At 49.2% G+C, this 21784-nt stretch overlaps 8 protein-coding genes across 8 annotated transcripts; 3 read left to right on the forward strand and 5 right to left on the reverse strand.

The window, feature by feature from the left end:
• Positions 1 to 36: 36 nt before the first annotated feature.
• Positions 37 to 1766, reverse strand: FIESC28_01435 (uncharacterized protein; the record flags this gene model as incomplete). Its single annotated transcript, XM_031155586.1, has 3 exons — positions 37 to 72; positions 142 to 1390; positions 1444 to 1766. The coding sequence occupies 3 exons, from the start codon at positions 1764 to 1766 to the stop codon at positions 37 to 39; spliced, it is 1608 nt and encodes a 535-aa protein (XP_031020344.1).
• An 817-nt stretch (positions 1767 to 2583) lies between these two features.
• On the reverse strand, positions 2584 to 3713 carry FIESC28_01436 (uncharacterized protein; the record flags this gene model as incomplete). Its single annotated transcript, XM_031155587.1, has 3 exons — positions 2584 to 3241; positions 3297 to 3421; positions 3474 to 3713. 3 exons carry the CDS (start codon positions 3711 to 3713, stop codon positions 2584 to 2586), a joined length of 1023 nt encoding a protein of 340 aa, XP_031020345.1.
• Positions 3714 to 5374: 1661 nt separating this feature from the next.
• Positions 5375 to 6389, reverse strand: FIESC28_01437 (uncharacterized protein; the record flags this gene model as incomplete). The annotated part of the gene is made up of 4 exons (XM_031155588.1): positions 5375 to 5400; positions 5464 to 6139; positions 6191 to 6325; positions 6381 to 6389. 4 exons carry the CDS (start codon positions 6387 to 6389, stop codon positions 5375 to 5377), a joined length of 846 nt encoding a protein of 281 aa, XP_031020346.1.
• Positions 6390 to 8729: 2340 nt separating this feature from the next.
• Positions 8730 to 11305, forward strand: FIESC28_01438 (uncharacterized protein; the record flags this gene model as incomplete). The annotated part of the gene is made up of 8 exons (XM_031155589.1): positions 8730 to 8770; positions 8823 to 8855; positions 8919 to 8960; positions 9020 to 9355; positions 9405 to 9632; positions 9687 to 9723; positions 9774 to 10267; positions 10648 to 11305. The coding sequence occupies 8 exons, from the start codon at positions 8730 to 8732 to the stop codon at positions 11303 to 11305; spliced, it is 1869 nt and encodes a 622-aa protein (XP_031020347.1).
• Positions 11306 to 12832: 1527 nt separating this feature from the next.
• On the forward strand, positions 12833 to 14825 carry FIESC28_01439 (uncharacterized protein; the record flags this gene model as incomplete). Its single annotated transcript, XM_031155590.1, has 4 exons — positions 12833 to 12989; positions 13053 to 13780; positions 13827 to 14207; positions 14259 to 14825. The coding sequence occupies 4 exons, from the start codon at positions 12833 to 12835 to the stop codon at positions 14823 to 14825; spliced, it is 1833 nt and encodes a 610-aa protein (XP_031020348.1).
• Positions 14826 to 15902: 1077 nt separating this feature from the next.
• FIESC28_01440 (uncharacterized protein) lies at positions 15903 to 16859 on the forward strand (the record flags this gene model as incomplete). The annotated part of the gene is made up of 3 exons (XM_031155591.1): positions 15903 to 16244; positions 16297 to 16600; positions 16657 to 16859. The coding sequence occupies 3 exons, from the start codon at positions 15903 to 15905 to the stop codon at positions 16857 to 16859; spliced, it is 849 nt and encodes a 282-aa protein (XP_031020349.1).
• Positions 16860 to 17569: 710 nt separating this feature from the next.
• On the reverse strand, positions 17570 to 19571 carry FIESC28_01441 (uncharacterized protein; the record flags this gene model as incomplete). Its single annotated transcript, XM_031155592.1, has 2 exons — positions 17570 to 19309; positions 19359 to 19571. 2 exons carry the CDS (start codon positions 19569 to 19571, stop codon positions 17570 to 17572), a joined length of 1953 nt encoding a protein of 650 aa, XP_031020350.1.
• A 1298-nt stretch (positions 19572 to 20869) lies between these two features.
• On the reverse strand, positions 20870 to 21764 carry FIESC28_01442 (uncharacterized protein; the record flags this gene model as incomplete). The annotated part of the gene is made up of 2 exons (XM_031155593.1): positions 20870 to 21669; positions 21725 to 21764. 2 exons carry the CDS (start codon positions 21762 to 21764, stop codon positions 20870 to 20872), a joined length of 840 nt encoding a protein of 279 aa, XP_031020351.1.
• Between the last annotated feature and the right edge of the window lie 20 nt (positions 21765 to 21784).

The raw sequence follows: 21784 nt of genomic DNA on the forward strand, positions 1-21784 counted from the left end.
ATGACTATGTTGACTCAATGTAGCCACCACAATCGATCACTCGCGCTTCGTGAATACGAGCTGACATTCATCCTAGCAGTGAAACATGTCAGTACAACACCGCCATTTCTCACTGCAAAACACTTCTTCGGGTGAACATACCTCAGGAAACAATGTAGCAAACACTCTGATCTCCTCAGACTGGCTAGTCGCATGATGTTCCCAGTCAAGCTCCAACGACGCCTTTCCAATCATAGCAGCCATAGTCAGTGGAACATACTTGCGAGCCAAGCAATCATGAGGACCAGCCCCAAAGACAAGCCAGTTCTTGGTCTTCGATTCAGCATCACCCGTGATCCATCGCTCTGGGTCGAAGGTCTCCGGGTTTGGGTAGACTTGCGGATCATGCAGAGCAGGATAGCATGAGGGCACAATCATAGAGCCCTTGGAGATGGTGTAGTTGGGAGTGATGGGGAATGTCTTGGTGGCTTCGTAAGGAACAAAGATAACAGGGGGTCGGTACCGGAGAAGTTCCTTTATGACTGCGTTGGTGTAAGGAAGTGACTCAAGCATTGAGAGCTCGAATGGTTTCTTCTTATTTCCACCACGAACAGTCAGGTTCTCTTCTCGAAGACGGTCAAGCACATCAGGCCGTTGAGCCAGAACCTGAAACAGCCAAGTAGTCGCACTGCTGGAAGCATCTTGTGATGCAAACAAGAACGTGAACATGGTCTGTCCAATCTCCTCGTTTGTGAACTCGCGGATAAGGTTCTTGGGCTTCTCGATACCTGTTTCTCCAGCAGCAATACGTTCATTGTATCTCTTAGACTCCATCATATGAAGCACCCACTGGTCAACAATACACTTAGGTTCAGCACCAGCAGCCATGTTTGCCTTGCAAGCAGCAGCACACGAAGCAAACTCTGCCAACACAGCGTCTGCTGTACGCTTGCCTCGCCAGCATTTCGTGAAAGGGATGTATACAGACAGAGGAACGTTGACGAGCTCGAGCGCAGCAGTGACTTGGTAAAAGTCTTCGGCGATCTTCTCGACAGCATCTTGAGAGATGTAGTCACCGAAGAATGTTCGACAGGAGAGCGCGCAATTGATCTCCCGAAAGAGTCGCATGAAGGCCATGGGCTTTCCCTTGTTAACTTCGCTCGCTGCAACAAATCGGTCGAAGTAGTCGTCGTATACTGTCTCCTGGACAGGTAGGTAGGTGCTGATTGCTTGATTGGTGAACAGACCGTTGAGTCCTCGGCGGTATTCGGTGTGTGCCTTGCCCTGGAGGAAGACCCAGGCACTTGGTCGAAGGAGGGTTTCGGCCATGGGAACGATGCATGGTTTGGCAAAGGTAGGGGACTTGAAGACCTTGTGTGCGATATCACGATCGGAAGCGAGGACGACAAACCTAGGATGGCACGGTGAGTATAGTTCAGGACCTTGGATAGGTTATGGCTTTACTTGTGAAAGACTGATACGCAACTGAGAGGACCACTAGCCCATTGGGCAAGGTAGGCGTCGAACTTGGGGTAGAGAGCTTGAACAAATGGCCCCATGAAGGGGATCTTGAAGGCTGGACCTGCGATGGGACCTTTCCTCCAAAGATACATGAACTGGTCGTAGGCTATGAGGATTGCGAAAATTGTGAGGGCGATCTGAATGTTGCTACAGCCTTCGAGCCAGGTGGACAACAGGCCACTCTCCTTGGTGAGGTCGTTCTCGTGGGTTGAGAAGGATGCATTGTTGGCCAACGGCCCAACACTGGGCTCGACTACTGATGCCATATTGAGTTTCCAAAGGAATGGTACAATACAGTAACACCATCGAACTATGGAAGAAACCAGAGCCTTTAAGTAGGCCCTGGACAAGGCCCTTGATGAGTGGCTGACTTAACATCCGGAACTGCTCGGCTCCCCCAACAAGAATACGAAACATGAAAACTACGGATAGAATAAGCAACATCCATACTGCTCTGAACTATTGGGACAATCAGGCCAATGTCCTTTCTTCATCGGGGCCTTCAATTGCTATGGGCTGATATCTGATGTATTCGAGATTTCCTTTTGAGGACTAGACTCCGATCTGTAATGTGGAGAAAGTGACTGGTGATATCTCGAATCAGATGTCTCTCAATTCTTCTTACGCCGCAATCTGTCCCGTTATAGACGCATCAAACCGAGATGTGTGTTATCTTGTCTCGACGAAGCGGCCAACTCTCTCTGTCTTCGACCCGATTGCTGCCAGTCTGGTCAAGCCAAGACCTTATCTTGATGACGTAGATGGAAGTATCAACAAGAACTGACCCATCTCGTTGAGTGATCTCAGGTAATTGCTGCAAGTGGCAGGTCCCAGGATCAGCCTGTTAAGCCTTTCGGCTCCTCAGTCTGCAGGGTCGCTTGGCGTCTTCAACGGTTCGGAGACTAGTCCCAATCAGGTTTAGTCTCCGGTTTGAAACCATGAATCCGAATACGCGAACGCGAAAGAGCCAGGAACGAGCAGATGAACGTGTCGTGCATTTTTCAAGGGAGGCTGGGAATAACGGTCAGAAGAATAGAGAATTTGTGTGTCAGCTTGAAGGAATTGAGTGATATTATTGTGCGCTCACGTCAAAATCCCATCCCACTGAAGTCGAAATACCTCAGCCCTCTCACTCTCTAGCCATAGGATCCTCTTGAGATGGATGACGACATCACCCCAAGTCTGCAAACCCATGGCGTTCGCAGCAATCTTGGCGGCCAGGATCAGCCATTGAAGTTCTGTTGGATCTGTTGCTGAGACGATGGCCACGGAAAGGACCCATAACTGTAAGGAGTCGAAAAGGAGATTTCCGATCCTTCCGGCTAATGACTGGAGATGTCCCTTGAGCTGCTGAATGATGTTGTTCGCAAGCTCAGTATGCGTGTAGTACGTTGTGCCGTGAATGATAAGCATGTAAAGTACCATAGCGCATCGTAGGCATTCCGAATGTGGCGAGTCTGTGTATGGCGGTATGAGCAAGAGCTTATGTACCACGAAGCATGTAAGATCGTGAAGCTCTGTGCCCAGTGCGACCGAAGCACCGGGCTGATGGAAAATGCCGCGTAGACGAGTCAAGACGTCTGCAATGGCAGGTTCCAGGTGAAGAGCCTGGGCGACTGGGTCTGGTGTCTCCAGCAAAGATGATGATAACAGCCATTGTAGCGTAGGGCTGACTCCATCCCCGATGCCATTATCATCCTGTATGGCATACTGAGGAGACCCAGTGACCAGTAGCGATACCCTAGAGGACGGTCAGCTCAAGGGATCTACTCATTATGATGAACAACGTGACCTACCAAGCTATCATCCTGGCTGTCAACGGGCTTGCTTGCTTGACTTGGTCAAGCCCACCACGGATCCCAACGATACGTTTGGCACCGTCTATGTGTGCTCTGCTGGCATCGATATTGCCTTTACCATGCTGTATCTGAAGTTGGCAATGGAGAATAGTAGCATGACTGAAAACCACTCACCTCGATAGCAGCCAAGGTAACAACAGAATTCAAAGTTTCATCTCGAATAGCTAGCGAGGTACTCCCAATCTTCTTCCGTATCAGAGAAACAGAGTCAGCCATGAGAAGTTCCGATATTGGAAACCCTCTTTGCGCCCGTCTTTCTTCATCCAGAGACGCTGTCTGTATCGACACATGGAACAAGGCCGGGTCTGCCAAAGCTAGTGGCCACCATGAAACAACAAAAGGGTTGGAAGCCATGTTGAGGTCAAGAGGATAGTATTGAAAGGATATATTCGAGAGGACTATGAGACTGTTAGAATTCTATACTGGTTTGGTTTGAAATCTGTGACTCTACAGTGCTGTATCAACCGCTGGACGTGGACTCTGGGGAGTCTCGTTATAGGGTATGAGTCAAAGGGATCAAAAGACGCATTCACCGGCGTAGATAGCGCCATTGAACTGTCATGAGACGCATTGGAATCATAGCTCTTGGACGTAGGTCTCTTCACCTGAACCTTGTCTATTGATCTGCTTCGATCCGAGGTATCCGGTGTTGACGACGCCGCTGAGGACGTTGATGATGATGAAGACAAAGGCTCATTTGCGTAGATACACGTGACCTTTCTCTTGATACATCGCGAGCATTTCGGTGTTCCGAGGTCGCAACTATGTTTTGCTTTGGCACATGCGTTGCAAGATCTTCGTAAGGAGGTTCGCATGGCTAACCAAGAAAAGTTAGGTAAGCCGTTATAGGTGGTAGAGGAGAAGGAAGTTTAGTTACGGATACGCTCACGCGGTATGGGATCCGCCGCGTTGAGTGAGTGGAGAAAAGGTTGGAGCTGACAGGTCCAGGTCCAGAGAGCAGTCTAACCAGACTCAGACATCAGCCCTGTCCTGCCCAGTCTGAGTCAGTTCTAGACCTTATGGGCTCTGGTACTGACACTTGTCTGACTGCCGATCATCCTACCCTATATCCATGCAGCCAAGTGAAGGGGGGATGTGGAATGACGGCATTTCGCAAGCATTCCTGTTTGTGGGCAAGATCGTATGTATACTGAAGCTGAAACAAACGGAGATGGCTTCGGCATTCGCGCGGCACTTGTCGCGTCTTGGTGAATATCCTTTTCGCTTCTGCAAGTCATATTGCTTTTTGCGAATTCATGTTTCATGGTGCAAAGCAATTAAGTAGTTCACGCAAGGTAGATTAAGCATCCGCCTGTCAGGTGGATCCTGTCAATGGCAATTCCTAGCGCTGATCTCGCAAACCAGGTCCCAAAAGGAGCATGGCGGGCATTGATCTTGATCCTACGTCCAGCGGACTTTATTGCTACTGTACTCGGAACCGAGTTGTACGCTTGAATGCCATTTAACTTTGGCAATTTTATGATATATCAGAATAATTCTCTTCTCCTTTGTTTCGAATTGCTGGAGAATGCAATGGGAGGCGACGAAAATACAATCATGTGCTGATTGGGCCGGAGTACCTTTCTGCATTCTGTCATGGTTCCGCTGTGGGGGATCTACTACCGGAAACTGCGGAACTTCAGACGTTGACAGGTACACCGACACTTAAAACTTAGTCTACATAATATGCTGGTCCTACGGGCGTCGGTAAACTCATCTGGGTTCCGGGATCAAGTAACAATACGCAATTCGCCTTATCTAGCCGCTTACGCATTAGTAGTAAGCGGACTTGGTGGTGGCAAGGCCTTGAACGCCAAGGATCATGTATCAAAGGTAACCGTTGCCTTGGTCTAACAGGGAATTCATCTAGGGTAAGGGTAGACTTCAACTATAACTACATGGGAATCCCGCACAAGGTTACATCGAGCAACTGGGCAATCTGGTCCTTCTTACCCGGATATCATTCATCAACTACAGTACACACTATTCTCAACGTTTATACTACCACACTATCGCTAAACCATCAGGCCCCTGGCCAAATCTGGGGCAAAATTAGCGAGTCTAATCCCGTACAAATCCCGTACCGAGATGAGCCGCATCTTACAATCCTCCACTTGTTCAGGGCTGCTGTGCTGGCTAACGGTGATAACAGCGAGCGGCCAGACGAGATGGTACATGATAACGCTTTGCCGTTCCGGTACCGAGAGAGGCCGCCCCTGTTTATCGACCTCTCCCATCAAATAGGGCATGCAACTACAAACCTTGTGAATCATGGCCTTGATCTGGCCCTCGGAGATGGCGCCGGCGGCCCGGGCCAATTGCATCGCGCCGTCATCTATCGATTCCAGCTGTAACAGAGCGTCCGAGCACTTGTATAGCCTCTCGAAGAAGAGGACCAAGAACAAGGTAAACAGACACCACGTACATGCCGTCCATCGCGACTCGAAGCTGATGAGGTTCTGATTCGTCGGGGTCGCCGGCCGTTTGTCCGCCGTCTCCCGCGGCCTTAGCTTGGTCGGTATTGCATCCTTTTCGATCATGGCCAGCTCCTTAGCGATTGCCAAGGCTTGTTTGATGTTCGACACGAGGTGGATCTGCTTCTCAGCCTGTGTCAGTGGTGAGTCTGCAGCTGTGATTTGCCTGGCAGCTCGATAGAAGTGTCCAATGCGCGTGACGACCAGGGCCAAGCGAACGCCATGTCTCTTCGTATCCAGGTGCGCATCAGGAATGGCCAGGCATTCCATTTCGTCTTTGGCCAGAAGCGAGGGGATTTGCTTTGTCTGTGTTTTAGCAACCCATGCTATAAAACAAACGAGTTAAGCTGCACTAACCATTTGCGTAAAGATCCATCCATGAAGCGACGATTCATCGACGTTTGTGAGCACTCGATGACCTACAACCTCGAATAACTTGGAAATGCCTGCCATGTGCACGGCCTTTGTTGTTTGCCCTTGGCACTCGATATCCTGGAAAGTCTCGTCAGCGCGTGCAGATCATTTGAGGCGGAGGGGCTTACGGTACCTCAATCATGCCCATGAGCATAAGGGATGCCAAGGTCTCGTCTTTCAGGGGCCGCTTAGATGCAGACAGATCTCTATTTACAGTACGTAGGGCAGCCCCATAGTGACTCCTTGCTGTGACATAGAGTGTTGAAGACTTATAATGCCGCGAGAGCACCATGTAAGCCACAGCCAAAGTGGCCGGGCGTATGCAGGAATGCCGGCTTGAGTTCCGGTACAGGCCTTCGAGGAAGTCAAGGTGGCCTTTGAAGACACCGGGCGCCGGGTAGACGCAGTATTCTGAGATAAAGAAGGCCAGAGACTCATCCTCGAATGACGGCTGGGGTTGTCTTGCGAACCCTGGGCTATAGGACCTCGACCCCTTGCTAAAGACGAGGGTCGGGACAGATTTGCGTGCGGCATTGGGTTCACCGCGAACAAGACTATGACCTGGCTCTCCATGAAATCGGAACGCTAGTGGACGATCATAACCAGGGCACGGAGCTTTGTATAATTCACAGCGTTTGCATCCTGGACGTCGACCATCGCACTGACAGGGAGAAACGAGTTAGCACGCGATGGGGGACTGAAACAGGTGGCATGGAATAAATGAATGGAGAAAGGAGCACGTAGGGGAAAAAAAAGTAAATAAAATGGAAAGAACCACCTTGATCTTTCGTTTTCTGCAGCGGTCGCAGCCCCGGCTGAGGGCGCCAGGGAAGACCATGTTCTCGCTTGGGGTGGTGTGATTGCTTGGCTTACTGGAACCAACGGGGAACGAGGTCGGAACGTGTATGGCCAGTGGCTATAGATACAGTAGGTACAGAGTACGATACGATGGGATACGATAAATTGTACAGGATACAATGTACCTACAAAGAGTACAGTACTGCAGACCCCAGTGGAGCTTGTAATGTATTGGATGCCCGGGCTGTTGTTCTACTCTGCAATAGGGTAGTAGGTGCATCCGGTACGAGAAAAGACTGTGGAGAGAAGTTTATGGCTGGCTGTTATTTCAGAAACGAAGACCAATCAAGCTTGGCGGAGACGTGTCTGAATGTCTGAGTCAGCAATTATCTCATGTTCCTGAAACGACATTGGTGGATTTTTATTAACAACGGCTTTCCTGTCGGTCCGTAAGACGTCAAAGCGTTTCAACCCACGTCGCAAGCTAGTCCAAAAGTGGAGAATTTGATTACGCGACTTCTTTTTCTTTCCTTTTCATCTGAAGAATTCCTTCCAGTGGTTCTTCAGGCGGAGACTACAGGCCTCCAACTACCACTACAGGGCTCATTACAGGGCCTGCTACAGGGCATTGCATCCATTCCACAGCGACCCAACACCACACATCCATCATGCGAGGCATCGGCCTATCAATCTAATCATCTGGTTAATTATAGCATCTCCATTCTATTATAAACGCCACATTTTGTTGGCTTCGTCTGATCACGTCCAAGCTGTGAGACACAATGCATAAGCTTTACCTTATACAGCAAAGAATAACTCTTGGGGTTCCCCGGGAGTCTTACCCGCACCTGTCACTGTCGATATTAACAATTGCACCCAACACCACACAGCATATCCGTACCCCCACTGGATAATCGTTCCAATAATCAATTGGATCCGAACAAGACTTCTTTCCAATTACCTCCCCTTCTTCTAACCTGCACCTTTTCATTACTTATTGCTACGTACTATTAGCAACGCTCCCTGCCAGGGTCACCTGACTCCACCCGGGATCCATCGCCCGGATAGAGTACCATTGCTGGTCTTGATAATTTCCTACTCTGGACTAACCCCAGAGACGCTCCCTCTTGACTTGGTACCTGCTCGACGTAGCATTGGATCTACTCATGTACTATTAACGGCCAGGCTATATGCCAGGTTCATATCCGCAGTCTCATCTGGTTCCCCAGTTTCCCTGATAGGCCCCTGTTTACGACCACTCCTAGACAGTTCGAGGAATGACAGCCGAAGCTTGTGCGGCCAAGACCAGTTCTCGGCCGGGCCTGCAAAGATCTACCTACTTCCTGGTACCTTGTACAGTAATTTTCAAGATCCTCTTTACGTCAGGAACCGCTCATTTTGCGTGTCTCAAGTGGCGTCCAGGCCTAGACTCAGGAGAGTCTCGAGTCATAGCATAGCATAGGGTGTACTGCACCCTATACTAGGCCGAATCTGATCAGACATCCAAAATCTAGTCTAAGCGCAAGGGTGCTTGGAAGATGCATATAACCGTCCTGTTCCCAGCCGGATGGCTACCCCCGCTGATTAGCTCTCGTCGGTCGATATACGAAGACGCTCGTTCCCCGACCACTAACTCATCCATCTCCTTGATCATATCATACACATGTCGTACAAGTCGCCAACAATGAGCAACCACAACCACACTAGGAACGGCAATCGAAGAAGGTGAGAAAGCTAATTTTGACTTCACCTCAACAAGTCACTGACAGTATAAAAGCCATACAAAGTCTCGCACGGGCTGTTTGACATGGTGCGTTGGACTGGATACTGTCGATATTAGTCGGCCATGATGCTAATCATTTTTCTGGTCCAGCAAGCGCCGTCACATCCGTTGCGATGAAAGTTATCCCCAATGGTAAGTTTCCCATTCCATTCCTACGTGCCAAGCGACATCAGCTGATTTCTTCATCGCAGTCAAAACTGCACCAAGCACAAGGTCAAATGTGCATTCCACGACGTGCCATCGCAAGAAGAAACACTACTCCAAACATCACCGACCGGTAGCAAAGTGCAATCTTCCTCAACGACCAAATCTCGTCGACCCTGGTCGGCAAAGGCTAGGGCAGAGGTGAGGCAGTGGAGAAGAACAGGATCCATGCCAATACCGGATGCGCGCATCAGAATAACCCTGCAACCGACCATCTACTCCGAAGATGATCTGTGCTTTGTCTACCAGGCTGCAAGTAACCAACACAGACTTACGGCAATGGGACTTAGCAAGCTTACAATTATATCCTCCTACTTGCCGAGGTGCGTCGGGACGATACCATCTAAGACCATCGCTAACTTTGACCTGTAGCTTCTTTCGCATTATTACGACATCTCGATTAGCCATGAATGGAGTCCTCGCTCTCTCCGCATACCAAGTCGCATCGGTTACACATTGCCAACACGCCCGGCGAAAAGAATACCAATACCAGATGCTTGCGATACAAGATCTGAGGGAATGTCTGGCGAATTTTAGCCCTGAGCATGCGGATGGGGCGCTTGTTGCTTCGATGGCGCTGTTATGGCTCTGCGAGGATATGTACGTGCAAATCTCAATGATATGCATTAGCGAGGCGCTGACAAATAACCCCAGGTCGAGCCGCAGTCAAATATCGGAAGGAATAACGGCTGTAAGTGCGACTTCGGGAATAAACGTGAATCCCGTCTAACCGGACTTTAGATACTGGAAACCTGTCACCGACTGGGACACAGCTCGAGCTTCTACCTGATGCTTGCTAAAGCTTGGCGTCCAGCTTCCGACCGTTGTGCAACTCCCAACTCCGAATACGATACGTCTGTGGTCTTACAGGACCTCATTGCCGAGATGCACAAGTTTAAGAATTATCTGAAGGAGCAGGAGCCCGAGGACGACAGCTGGAAAAAGTTGCGACCGCTTATTTCCCTAGCTCAAGATCTGGACAAGCTTGGTCCGTTGACGCCCCCTGATAAGCAGTTTGAGCGTGTCAGGCTGCTGCGTGACTACAAGCTGTGGCTTCCTCTCAACGATCTATTGTCCGGGAAGAACCTTTCAAGCACGTTGATGATCAACGGTTACTTGTACGCGCTGGCACTGTACGCCCAGCGGCATACATCGCAAGCTTATATGATTGACTCGATGGTGGATTTGGAAGAGTTACTGCTGGACACATTACGGCATGTGAACCCCAGCGACTCGTATGTCGAGCCGCTCAACAACCTCAGGGGGCTAGTGGCTTCAATGTGATGGGCTTTGACAAGGCACGGATGTTACAATTTATAATTATATGCATGTCATGTTAGGATACACGAACTACAACAATAATTGATAGGAACAAATACGTTAAATTATTCAACCAGTTGATGCTTCATATAAATTAAAGTGAGATGCAGGGTGAATTCTTGGCCATTCAGAAGGAAGAGATATGATGACAAAGGTCTCCTTATCTGTCCAGCCAATAGAAGTTGGCTCCGAATCCTTTGTAATGCAACGTAGATCAAAATTTCGCAGCCGAAGGATTCAGTCAATCCTTCTCGCACCAACCTGCAACCTCGCTTAACATGACAGCTCAGATAAGCTCGGACTCGAAATCCCTCCGCGTTGAGAAAGTCGTTCTGGACGACGTTCCCACGCTCACTGAAGTATGGTTTGCTGCCTTCACTGATCCGGGCATACGACGCATATGGCCTGATACACCGGCCGTCCGCAATTGGTGGACCGAGGCTAACAGGTACGACCTCCTGCACAAGCCGTTTCAACACTATATAAAAGTGATCGACCCGCAAACCCAAGACGCTCGGGGACGACCTCGAATAGCCGCTTTTGCCAAGTGGGATACGGAGATGCCAGAGGGGCGGGGGTGTCGATACCCGCCGTGGACGGACGACCAGCCTAGCCAAATCTGTGACGAATTTATCGCCAAGGAGGAAAATGAGAGGCTGCGAGTCATGGGCGACCAGAAACATTACTGTGAGTGGCTATGCAACAACCAACCAAAAGCTCTGATCGAGACTGACTTGCGGTCAGACCTCGACACTCTGGTAACGCACCCGGACTATCAACGTCGCGGTGCCGGGTCAATGCTTATGAAATGGGGCTGCGATCTGGCCGATGAGGATGGGGTTGCAGCGTATGTGGATGCTAGTAAGTCGGGGGCGGCCTTGTATGAGCGTTTCGGATTTGTGGATGAGAGTCTACCTGGTTCTGGAGATGTAGCCTCTATGGCGAGACGATGAGGTTGCATTCCGGACATAATTAGCTAGCTAGTTGTTCTATTACCGTGCAGTAGCCTATAAAATGTCACTGTATGAGTCCTCCAATAGGTCGCTGCGTATTTCTACCAGACAAAGGTCGTTCAAAGTACCAAGAAACATAACAATTATTCATGCTGAGTAAGTAGTCCCAAGGCTTGCCAAGGAAGATGACTGCGTTACAGGTCAAGTGGCATTGATATCGTCTCTACTCCCGATATCACAGCCCGCAAGGGTGAGAGAGGGCGAATTCCGCTATTCCACATGTATATTTCGCGGTAGCAAGACCTTCTTACTCGCCATATCTCACCCAGCAATATGCATATCTACAGATAATAAATTCTCACCTATAGTGTAGCCAAAGCAGGGACCCTGGCTGCCCTCTCACCCCTGCGAGCTGTATAGCTGGGGGTTGAAGCAGTTACAGTGGACAGACTATGGCGTATTTGCCAAGAAGATGGCACGACAGGGCTTTACTGGTTTAGAGCTTGCAAATTGACAGCCTATGGTTGAATCAATACCGATGCAAAGGAGAATGATTTGGCTGCTGGTGCACTTGATTGGACTTTTGGTGGAGTGACACGTGTACTCGGTCAAGGCCTCGGTGAAGACATTGTGGGTAAAGAATTTCCCCAAGACCTAATCAAAGGGTCAGATACCAAAAATTCTGTCTCAGATACCAGCGAGTTGTAGATTTTTATCTTATCGGTCTCCTTTTTTGAGCTGAGTAATAAAGAGTCCTCAGGATATATATCCCAGCCTAAACTCACCTCGCTGGAGACGAATCACACGACACAACATCGCAACAAACTTCAACAAACCCCACAGAACACAAACTCTCCCCAACCCAGAGGAAGGCATATATATAAGTTTAACCCATATGCCTACTGTTTAGGGCGCGGTGTAGTGGTAAGTGCCACCGCACCGCCGCTCTGCAGGTAAGTCACGAGTCTCCTATGTTCGAAATTGCCAAAACACAAAAAAAAAAGACAAAAGAGCGAAAATAAGGTTTCCCGTGACTTGACTGTACAGCCAATTGCCATCCATCGTGACAGATAACGTGACGGTTAAGCCGTGAGTCCACTGTGATGTGCCGTGACTCCATCGTGACGGTCAATCGTGACAGCCAAACTTGTGACTCCGTCGTGACGTTGGGATGTGTTGTGTCCAAGATGTAACATGCCGTAACGTAGACTTGTAATGTAATGTAAACTTGCAAGTCGTAGGTCGTAATTTGTAAATTACTTTGTATTTTTTGTTTTCGTCGCCCGACGATTGCGATAGTCACCGTCCGTCGAAGGCGCGTTGATGTTTTTGCCCTGTCTTAGTCCTGTAATTGAGCAAGCAAAACACTCCCCACTATTTATTATTCACCTTATACTTATATACAGATCTAATATTAATTTCTATGCCCTGGCTAGTATCGTATGATTTCCCTAATCAATTGCCTAAAAATGGGACATTGCTGACATTTGCATGCACGGTTCTTAAATGATCCGAACCGAGGTTACGATGCAGTCAGCAGAGCTTCCCCTCTTAAGTCTCAACACACTCTGTAGACAGATCGCTACAGGTCTCGTTATGATGGGAGCTCTAAAGCACCACAGGCTTCCTACCCAGTGTGGTATTTGTGCCCAGACTATTGAGGACGGAGATGATATCGTGCCCTGTAGGTTGCCCCTGATGCCTATCGCCAGTTTTTATGACTACCCACACTTGCTAATATGCCTAGTGTTGGGAAGTGATCTGGATCCTGAAATTGCCCGCTGTTTAGACAGAACAACAATCGTGAACCTTCACGCCAGTGGTGATAAGTTTTCAGAAGGCAATGTCACCGAAATCACCATTGGCGAGAAGGTTCTCTGCTGGTCGGCTAACTGCTTCCGATGCAAAGCTGGCTCCGAGGTCGTGGGCTTACACACTCTCTGTCTTGCAATCTTCCAGAAAAACTGCAACATTTACCGAGCTCTCGATCGACTGTGGACCACAGTAGGTCAGTCAAACACTTGGAAAGGCGCTCCAATTCTTCGACTTGATCGCCAACCCACGCTTGCGGTCGACCTTGTCCGTGAGAAGGCAGAGGTCTGTGGTATACCCTTGTTGGGCGAGCTACCAGCAGAGCTCATCCACTCCATTCACAGTTATAGCAAACATGCAAAATTCTGGCATTGTATCGCAGCTCTTAACCTGGCTGGAGAGATATCCCAACTACAAGCAGACATAAATCCCCCAATCACCGATGTGCCTTTGCGCGAAGTTCTGGCATGGACACGGGGAGGCTCTTCCGTCGAACTCTCCAACGAATGCCCACCGTACGCACTACTTACCCTCGATACTCGAGGTATTTGCAAGATCGACAAACTCCAAGAGAGACCGCCATATCAGCCACGTCGGTCGGACAAGCAGGCATTTGTCGTGCTACATGAGGATGAGTTTCAGAATGTTACAGTAACATCAAAGGTTGTGCACCTTACCACTCGGATGTTATTGGTCTAACTCGAGGTAGTTCAACGTCTTACGACTACAGTGTCCAAAAAACACACGAGGTTTCCAGATCTGGGATACCCCTAGCCCTCCTCCTCTGGAGAACTGCGAAATCCACGGTCGTGTGTCATCGTCATTGCAGCTCAAAACCGTCCACCTGCGTGGTGTGTCGGGCCTCACTTTCTTCTTCGCTTTCAGTAAGCTTTATGCCGTGCATGCACATACCCCAGCAAGTCCGTATGCAACTTCAACCTTCGAACGTTTTCCTCGTAGAAGGCGGCAGATTGGTCTTAGCTGGGCATACCTGCCGATGCCCCCAGGAGAGGAGATCTACTCCATAGTCATAAGACTGAAGATCACTCCAAATGGACAAGCATCTACATTGCAGAAACCTTGGTTTCTGGTAAGCTCTCGCCCGTCGGCCATTCAGTCCGAGTACAGCTAAAAGTGTTAGATTCGGACGAAACTGGCTGGCGACATCTCCATCGGCATGTTTCATTTGGGGGAGTACAAGGATATCATTCTTAGCCAATCGAGCCCCGAAGTGTTCATATATAGTGCGGCCGATGTTGGTCCAGCAACGATATTTGGAACATATCCCCGAGAAGAGCAGAAGCGCGAAGTATCCCCTCCGTTCCCTGACCCTTGGTCCAACCCCCCAGCAACTATTCCTCACGTCCATTGTTACTCGGCGCCTTTACGAAATGTAAACTGCATGCACGTCCTAGAAGATGATGGGGGCAAATGTAACGGGCTTCTGTTAGACTATAACGATGGGGCTCAGAGGGCGCTAGGAAACTGCCGACTCGGTGTAGATCGAATGGTGAAATATTTGAAGCCGTCGCGGTTCTGTCAGATGGGCGGCCCTCTGGGAAGTCCACGTTTGCCCATCTCTTATGTCGAAGCTGGTAATGATGACGAACACGAGCATGAGTTGCAAGGCTGGACCTGCAGTCCATTCAAGGGCGTTGTAGAGTTTTGGTTCTCGAAGGATCTCTCTATTATTCGGATTGTGGAGTAGAATCAGTACGAGCGAGGTAGTGTTGTTGGTATTGTGACACCGTCTTGGCACGGTAATGTGGTCAGCCATTACTCTCTTGGCAATTGCTTAGGATAGCATCTTGACCGACAAAGACAATAGAGTGCAGTGGAACATCAATCGTGATTGCCCGTGCCGTGCCGATTGATATGCGGTGCTAGGTCACTGCTAGTAGAGTCAGCTCGAAATGATCTCCATTAGGCCCCAGTTGAGGTCATAGAAGTCAGCAAGATGACCACTTTTCCTTGCCTAGGTCTACCCAGCTGTAGGGCACAGACATGTCAGCTCTACCAACTACCGAGAAACATATCAGATTGATCTGCTGTAGATGCAGTGCCAAGAGGTCATTGCAAATGCTGATCAGTGTGATAACAGTCCGTGCAAGACCTTTATATTCTGGAGAGAATTCCACAGTCACAGTCGACAAAGGGCGACGCGTTGCATATGATGGCATGGTTACTCGTCCAAACAGTGATCGACCGATGGCCTGATCCAAACGGTTTAGTACGACTTGAGCTGCGCAACCACTTTTCCCCATTAGGACTCGTGATCTTCATTTCCGGACGTCAAGTCCGGGTTAGTGCGACGCCAATCCAATGAGCCGCTGCTTTGTTATTCACTCTAATTCAATAGTTTGAGACGCGGACAGCTGCCAAGGGCAGAGGGGGGACTCATGTCAAGCTGTGGAATTCCCCGTAAGATGAGATTATCACTGGCTAGTCCCGACGGGCGCCCCCATTCTTTATTGCAATTCTGACGTTTTTACTGCGTTGCAGTTTCACAGAGGCCAGCTTGTGTGCGCGTCATACCTGCAGCCACTGCAAAGTGCAAACACAGAGCAAAAGAGTGATGAGCCCTTTCCCTTTGTTCAAGGGAGATGATTGCGATTCTTAAAACCTCATTAGACGGCTCCGGTTACTCAACCAGCCGTTGAACATTCCTCTCCATCTCTCCAGATTTACATACTTACCTGAACTAAATCCGCTTTTATTTTGCTGTTTGACTTTTACTTCCCTCTTCAATCAAGTCTCCCTTACATTTCTTCCAAAATTTCTCAACATGGCAGACATCCACGATCACAATGGTCACGTGAACGGTCATAACAGACACAATAGACACAACAATAGACTTTACGCCCATGAAAAGCAAAAACCACGAAAGCACTTAAGCGACTTCGGCTGTCACTTGGTAGCGGCGTCTGGAGAATTTGTGGGCACATTTCTATTCTTGTACTTTGCTTATGCCGGCAATGTCGTTGCTGTCCTCCAAGAGCCCATCTCGGGGCCCAATGGCTCCTTAGCCAACAACACTGTCATGTATATCGCCATGGCATATGGCTTTTCGCTCCTAGTCAACGTCTGGGCTTTCTACCGAATTAGTGGTGGGCTATTCAACCCTGCAGTAAGTCATTTCACCTTCAATTCATCTCTCGAGTCATCTAACAGTGCACTAGGTCACTCTTGGACTCTGCCTATCTGGTCAACTCCCATGGATACGTGCACTGTTTCTTTTCCCAGCTCAGATCACGGCATCCATGTGTGCAGGTGGTCTTGTAAACGCCATGTTTCCTGGAAGTGCCTCTCTCGCAAACACTACCCTCGGGCCCAACACTTCAATTGCCCAAGGTGTTTTCCTCGAGATGTTCTTCGCAGCACAGTTGGTCTTTGTTGTCTTGATGCTGGCCGCTGAGAAGTCTCGCGATACCTTCCTGGCACCTGTCGGAATTGGTCTGGCTCTATTCGTCGCACTCATTCCAGGTAAGCGTCGTCGTAACTTCAAACCTCAATCAAGCAACTAACAAGTACTGCAATAGGTGTCTTCGTAACTGGTGGATCAGCCAACCCTGTTCGATCATTTGGCTGCGCTGTTGGCTCCAGAGAGTTCCCTGGTTACCACTGGATCTACTGGGTTGGTCCTTTCCTTGGCGCTGCCCTTGCTGCTGGTTACTTCCGCCTCGTGAAGATGATGCACTACGAGGAAGCAAACCCTGGACAGGACAGCCCTGTCGACGTGTAAAGAGCATCTTAAGTTCTTTGACTTGCTTGGCCATCTTTAAGCTAGCGTTTGGGCCCATAACTTAATAGCATGAAGACTAATGGAAGACACGTGGGGGAAACCAATTTGCAAGAAGGGGGATTGTTGTATATTTAGAACGATAGTTGGGACAGTACATGCATGGGGTGGCAACAAGGAGTTTGGCATTTGCAACAGTCTTTGAATACCACAGAAGCATAATCAAAATTCAAGATTTTGACTTCGCATATCTCAAGTTTATGTCAACGATTAAATGGTAGGTAAATTCGGAGTAATGGTAATTAAGGTTTTAACAAAGTTACACATTGGAAGCAGCATGACTCTAATGTTTGCACATGATATATTGGAGTAATGGTGCTCCATCTCGGCGCTACCTAGTATAAGGTTTGTCTTGGGGCAGAAAATGGCTTACTCGCTTCTTCCTAATTTGGACTGTGATATATGCAATCATGACAGATGATCCCAGAGGCGGAGTGTCTCCATATGCAAGGACTAGAGCACTTATGGGATACAATATCATTGACGAAGGTCTAGGAAGTAGCCATCGCAGATACAAAGCGCGAAAAGACAGATCAGTTCAACGAAGAAATAGTCTTATGGGCCTTTTCTCATTAAATAACTTCAATATTGGTTATGCATACTGCGTATTGCCCATCATAACAAACCCAAACAACTACCTACAATACAAATGCTCATAGTTCCCATGCTCCTCTATCATCCATAAACACAACATCCCACCAGTTTTGCTTCTCCTTCTTGGCCCATTTCGACATGCAAATGCCATCGAAATCCGAAGTCACCAACTCTTTCCGGAGATCCATAAACCGCCTGATCTCCTTGTACTTCTCAAGACCCCAGTAAACAATCTTGCCGTCCTCAGGAGTTTGTATTCTGTGGAGAGGTTGTTGCCGGCGCTGCTTGAGCTGTGCCGTGACAAGATCACGCAGATAGGGGAAGAACCACATGCGGGGCCACCACCAGATGCGACGGCCCTTGAGGTTGTTGATGTGCGCATTGTGATGGATGTTGACGGGGATGGCAGTGGTGAAGAAATCGGCGTAGACGTTCATGTCACCCCAGTCAAGACTGCGGCGCTGTTCCGCACTTACAACGCGACCGATGGGGTTCGTGGCGTTGGCAATCTCGGGAGGAACCTGAGTGAGACGAACAGGTTCGATTTCAAGTTCTGCGGATCGCGCAGCGATCATAGTTTGGTTGTTGAGCGAGACGATATCACCGTCATCTTCCTCAAACACAGTAGGGATGGAGATGGTTTGGTAGTAATCCAGGCCGACATGGTACTCGAACTGGTCACGCACCATAGCAGAGGCATTCAGGTTACCGTCAATGTTGTCACCGATTTCTCGCCTCCACGTGCGCCAAACTTCTTGCTCTCCCCAGATCTCACCGAAGAAACCTTGGTCACTGTAAAAGTGGTTTCCTTGGAGGGCCTTTTTATCCGTGTAACGATTCTGAGCGCGTCGAAAGTATCGTCGCATGTCGCCGACAGGGCCGATGAAGGCTCCACTGTTGATGTACTTGGGACGGACATCGACCATGCGCATCTCTGGATCAGCATCTGTGTCAGGTCCGTAAAGGTCCTCACGAAGAGGACTCTCTGGAAGCTCATCGCAGTGAAGCTCAGATCCAGAAGGAGGGCTAGGCCAGCACCTCTTCTGTGTGGATACCATGATGGTCTGCTTCATGGGGCAGGGGCCGGAGCCAGTCCATTGCTTCTGTAGACGCTCGTCGGCCTGAGCATTGAGATCGTGGTAGCGCTGAATGAGAACACTGGGAGGAAGTTGGAACCAGGAATCGGAACTATCAGCTACCATGATAAGATCGTCTGCGTTCAAGCGATCCTTGTGGTTCGACTTGAGACGCACGCTCCAGTCAAGGTAGTCGAGAACACCGGCAATTTTGGCGAGATGGGAACCGCTCTTACCCCAGTTGAGGATGATGGGTGTGGGATATCCGAGGGCTATAGCCGTAACCATGGCCTTACAGAGATTAACACCGGGGGCGTTAGCGGGGAGGAGAATAACGAGGCGACGATTGGAGACTTGTTGCGGCATCTTGGGAGGCTTGGCCATGACGGGAAAGACGGGAACTTCAGGAGCTTCGGGGGCATCAAGGTCATCCACGGCATCCGGCGCGGTCTCAGCATCCAGGACAGTCGCGGCATCGGGGTCCTCCGGGCTTGAAGGGATAGCAGGGGCTTCCGGATCGACAGGAACGTCAGAGTGATCAAGAACATCTGGAGAATCGGGCATATCCAGAGGATCCTCAGGGATATCAGGGACAACATCAGCAGCTGGTGATGAACCCTGGACAAGGTCAGGAACGACTCCGGGAGTAGCTTTCGGTGCAGCTACCTGGCCCTCGGTCACTTCAAACACATCACCCGTTCCATCGGAGAGGTATTGCCGGCCCTGCAATTGTTTGTCAGTTTGGTCATTTCACCTATCACGATATCCATACCTCAAGCGCCGCAAGAGCCAAGAATGTAGGGACAAGCAGAATAGCAGCGAGCACAAGGAATATTCCCCGAGTCGACAGGCGAACACATCTCCTTGGCGTATACTGAGAGGTTGTTTCGGCCTTGTCCTTTACTGTCGTCGTGGGCAGCTCCTGGTACCCAGTGTTGTTAAACATCTGACTCCACCAGCTACCAGCTTCCCGTGCGTTGGACATGATGATAGAATGACCCAGTAGTTGATCTCAATTGACCAACCAAAACTTCGAGCCACTTTCCTAAGATGAGTGTTCAAAAGAATGAATGAGCAAACAGAGAGAGAGAACTGGGAAAAGCCAAGTAGTTCAGGTCATTTATCAAGGGACTGAACCCCTAAAAAGTGCATGAAAAGGGATTCAAGTCACTGGAATTTTTACTCTCCCTTGCGCAGGGTATCTTGGCAAGAATGCATTTATCGATTGGTTGCTTCTGTCACTGCATCTCCCGTCAAGGTCAGTGGTCGAACGACTGTTGAGGGAAGAAGTAAATGGCTTGCCAAGTAGTTTGTCTCTTATTGTCTCCCGGGCGCTCAGGGGTAAAAAAATACCAACAGGCATTCCACATGCTAATTGCCGCCACCTCAAATGGTGTTAAGAGGGCTGCAGAATAAATACGCACTCGAACGTGATCGACTTGTTCCTTTCTTTTTGCTCGTTAGTAGAGTAGGCGCTAGTTGTCAATAGCTCGCTATTACCCCTGTAACGATGTCGCTAGCGTTCAGCTAGACACCACCTAAAACTCAGGCAGGGCCCAACATCGTGGCGCCTCAATTTGCGATTCCAAGAACACGCCATTTTTGGTTGGATCTTCAGTCTACAGCATCTTCAGGTATCAAAATCGATTGAATTGACCCTCCATCTACCTTGGCAGATATTAAGAAAAAGCACTTGCCCTGAGACAAACGCATCGTCAAAAGGCTCTTGAACATGACCACAAGACTTTGTTCCAATTGTCCCAGTCGGGAAAAGTATTAAATCACCCATTGCCCGTCCCAAGAATGTTCAAAAAATATTGCGATACAGATGTTTTGACCAATAATCCATGCCTGGCCTTCATGCTCATACCAGGCTGGACGTTGGCTACCGACCGGCGTGAACGCAGGTTATTGACCTGGCTCATCAGCTCGACGACAATAGCTTCATGGTCTACGCTGAGCGACGTCTGTCCATCAGAGATTCCGGGCTCGCTATGAATTTTATCGCAGTCTGATTGAAGTACGATTCGGCGTTGCGCATGTTAAGCTTAATGCTTGGACAATGCAGACTTCATTGCGCACAGTCCTCTTGCCACTGAAACGAGGTACCGAAGAGCTGGAAAAAAGCAACGACGCCTGACTTTTATTGCTATGAGACATCGCTAATGAAACTCTCAAATAAGGCTAAATCGACATGTACCCCTGCGTTCGAAGCCCACCCCAGATCATTCCTCCTCACAGCAAGGGAGATGTCCCTTGCTGTGAATGCGACTGGTCCTAATATTACGCATATATCGGAATTGATTGCTGCTCAAATTGCGAGAATGCTCCTGTTTTGAACACAGTGGGAACATCTTGCGGTATCGATTGTCTGAGGTACAATGCCAGAGGAAAAGGTCGATCTTCGTGTGTCCAGAAGCCTTCCCCACTAACGGCGCGTCGACGATAATTGCCCGCTCGCGTCCCTTGGATCAATCCATCAACGTCTTTGCGCTCCGAGGTTCGCTTGTCCCATTTTAGTCGGAGGGCGTTGAAGTCGTCGCTGAATAAAATTGGTACATTGATCGGGACTGCAGAGGATCGTGAGGACGATAGTAGCAATTTGTAGGTTTCGAGGGTGAGGAAAGGGCTGTAGACGAGGGTCTCTTCATCCATCATTCGTCCCGCCTCGCCGAGATCAGCGATTGACGGTGTTTTTAGTACCACAATGCCAAGACTTTGCAGAAAAGTGTCATCAGCTGCTGTAAATGTCGGATCTTGTGCGTAGATCTGCAGAGCACTTTTATCGCTTAACGGCAATGCAAGATGCGATGCGATGGCCATGAGCATCACCAGCTGCTTGATGCGACGCTGTTGATCCTTAGCGTCAAGCAAGCTCCCTAGACCCAGTGAAACGATTCTGGTGATGCGCGGTCGGCTCTTGGTCCGGAGCATATCTTCAATTGTCTTTGCAAAAGCAGATTGGTTGTATATGTCCATCGCATCTTCATAAAGTCTAGAAAGTTGCTGGAGTTGTTTGCCAGATGATGCATTGTTTTTCCTTGAATTCTGTGACTTTTTGCTGGGTGCGTAGTGGTAAGCTTCTAGGGGGTGCGTTAGTGGATGGGTCGCTATAACGAGTAGCCTGGGGTGAATTACCATCGTTCTCAGCGATCTGTATCTTCTTTGAGTGTCGCATTATGACCAAACTTCTCTTGA

This window comes from Fusarium coffeatum (genome assembly GCF_003316985.1).
Source record: "Fusarium coffeatum strain FIESC_28 chromosome Unknown BRIP53273_contig_37, whole genome shotgun sequence".
NCBI lineage: Eukaryota > Fungi > Ascomycota > Sordariomycetes > Hypocreales > Nectriaceae > Fusarium > Fusarium coffeatum.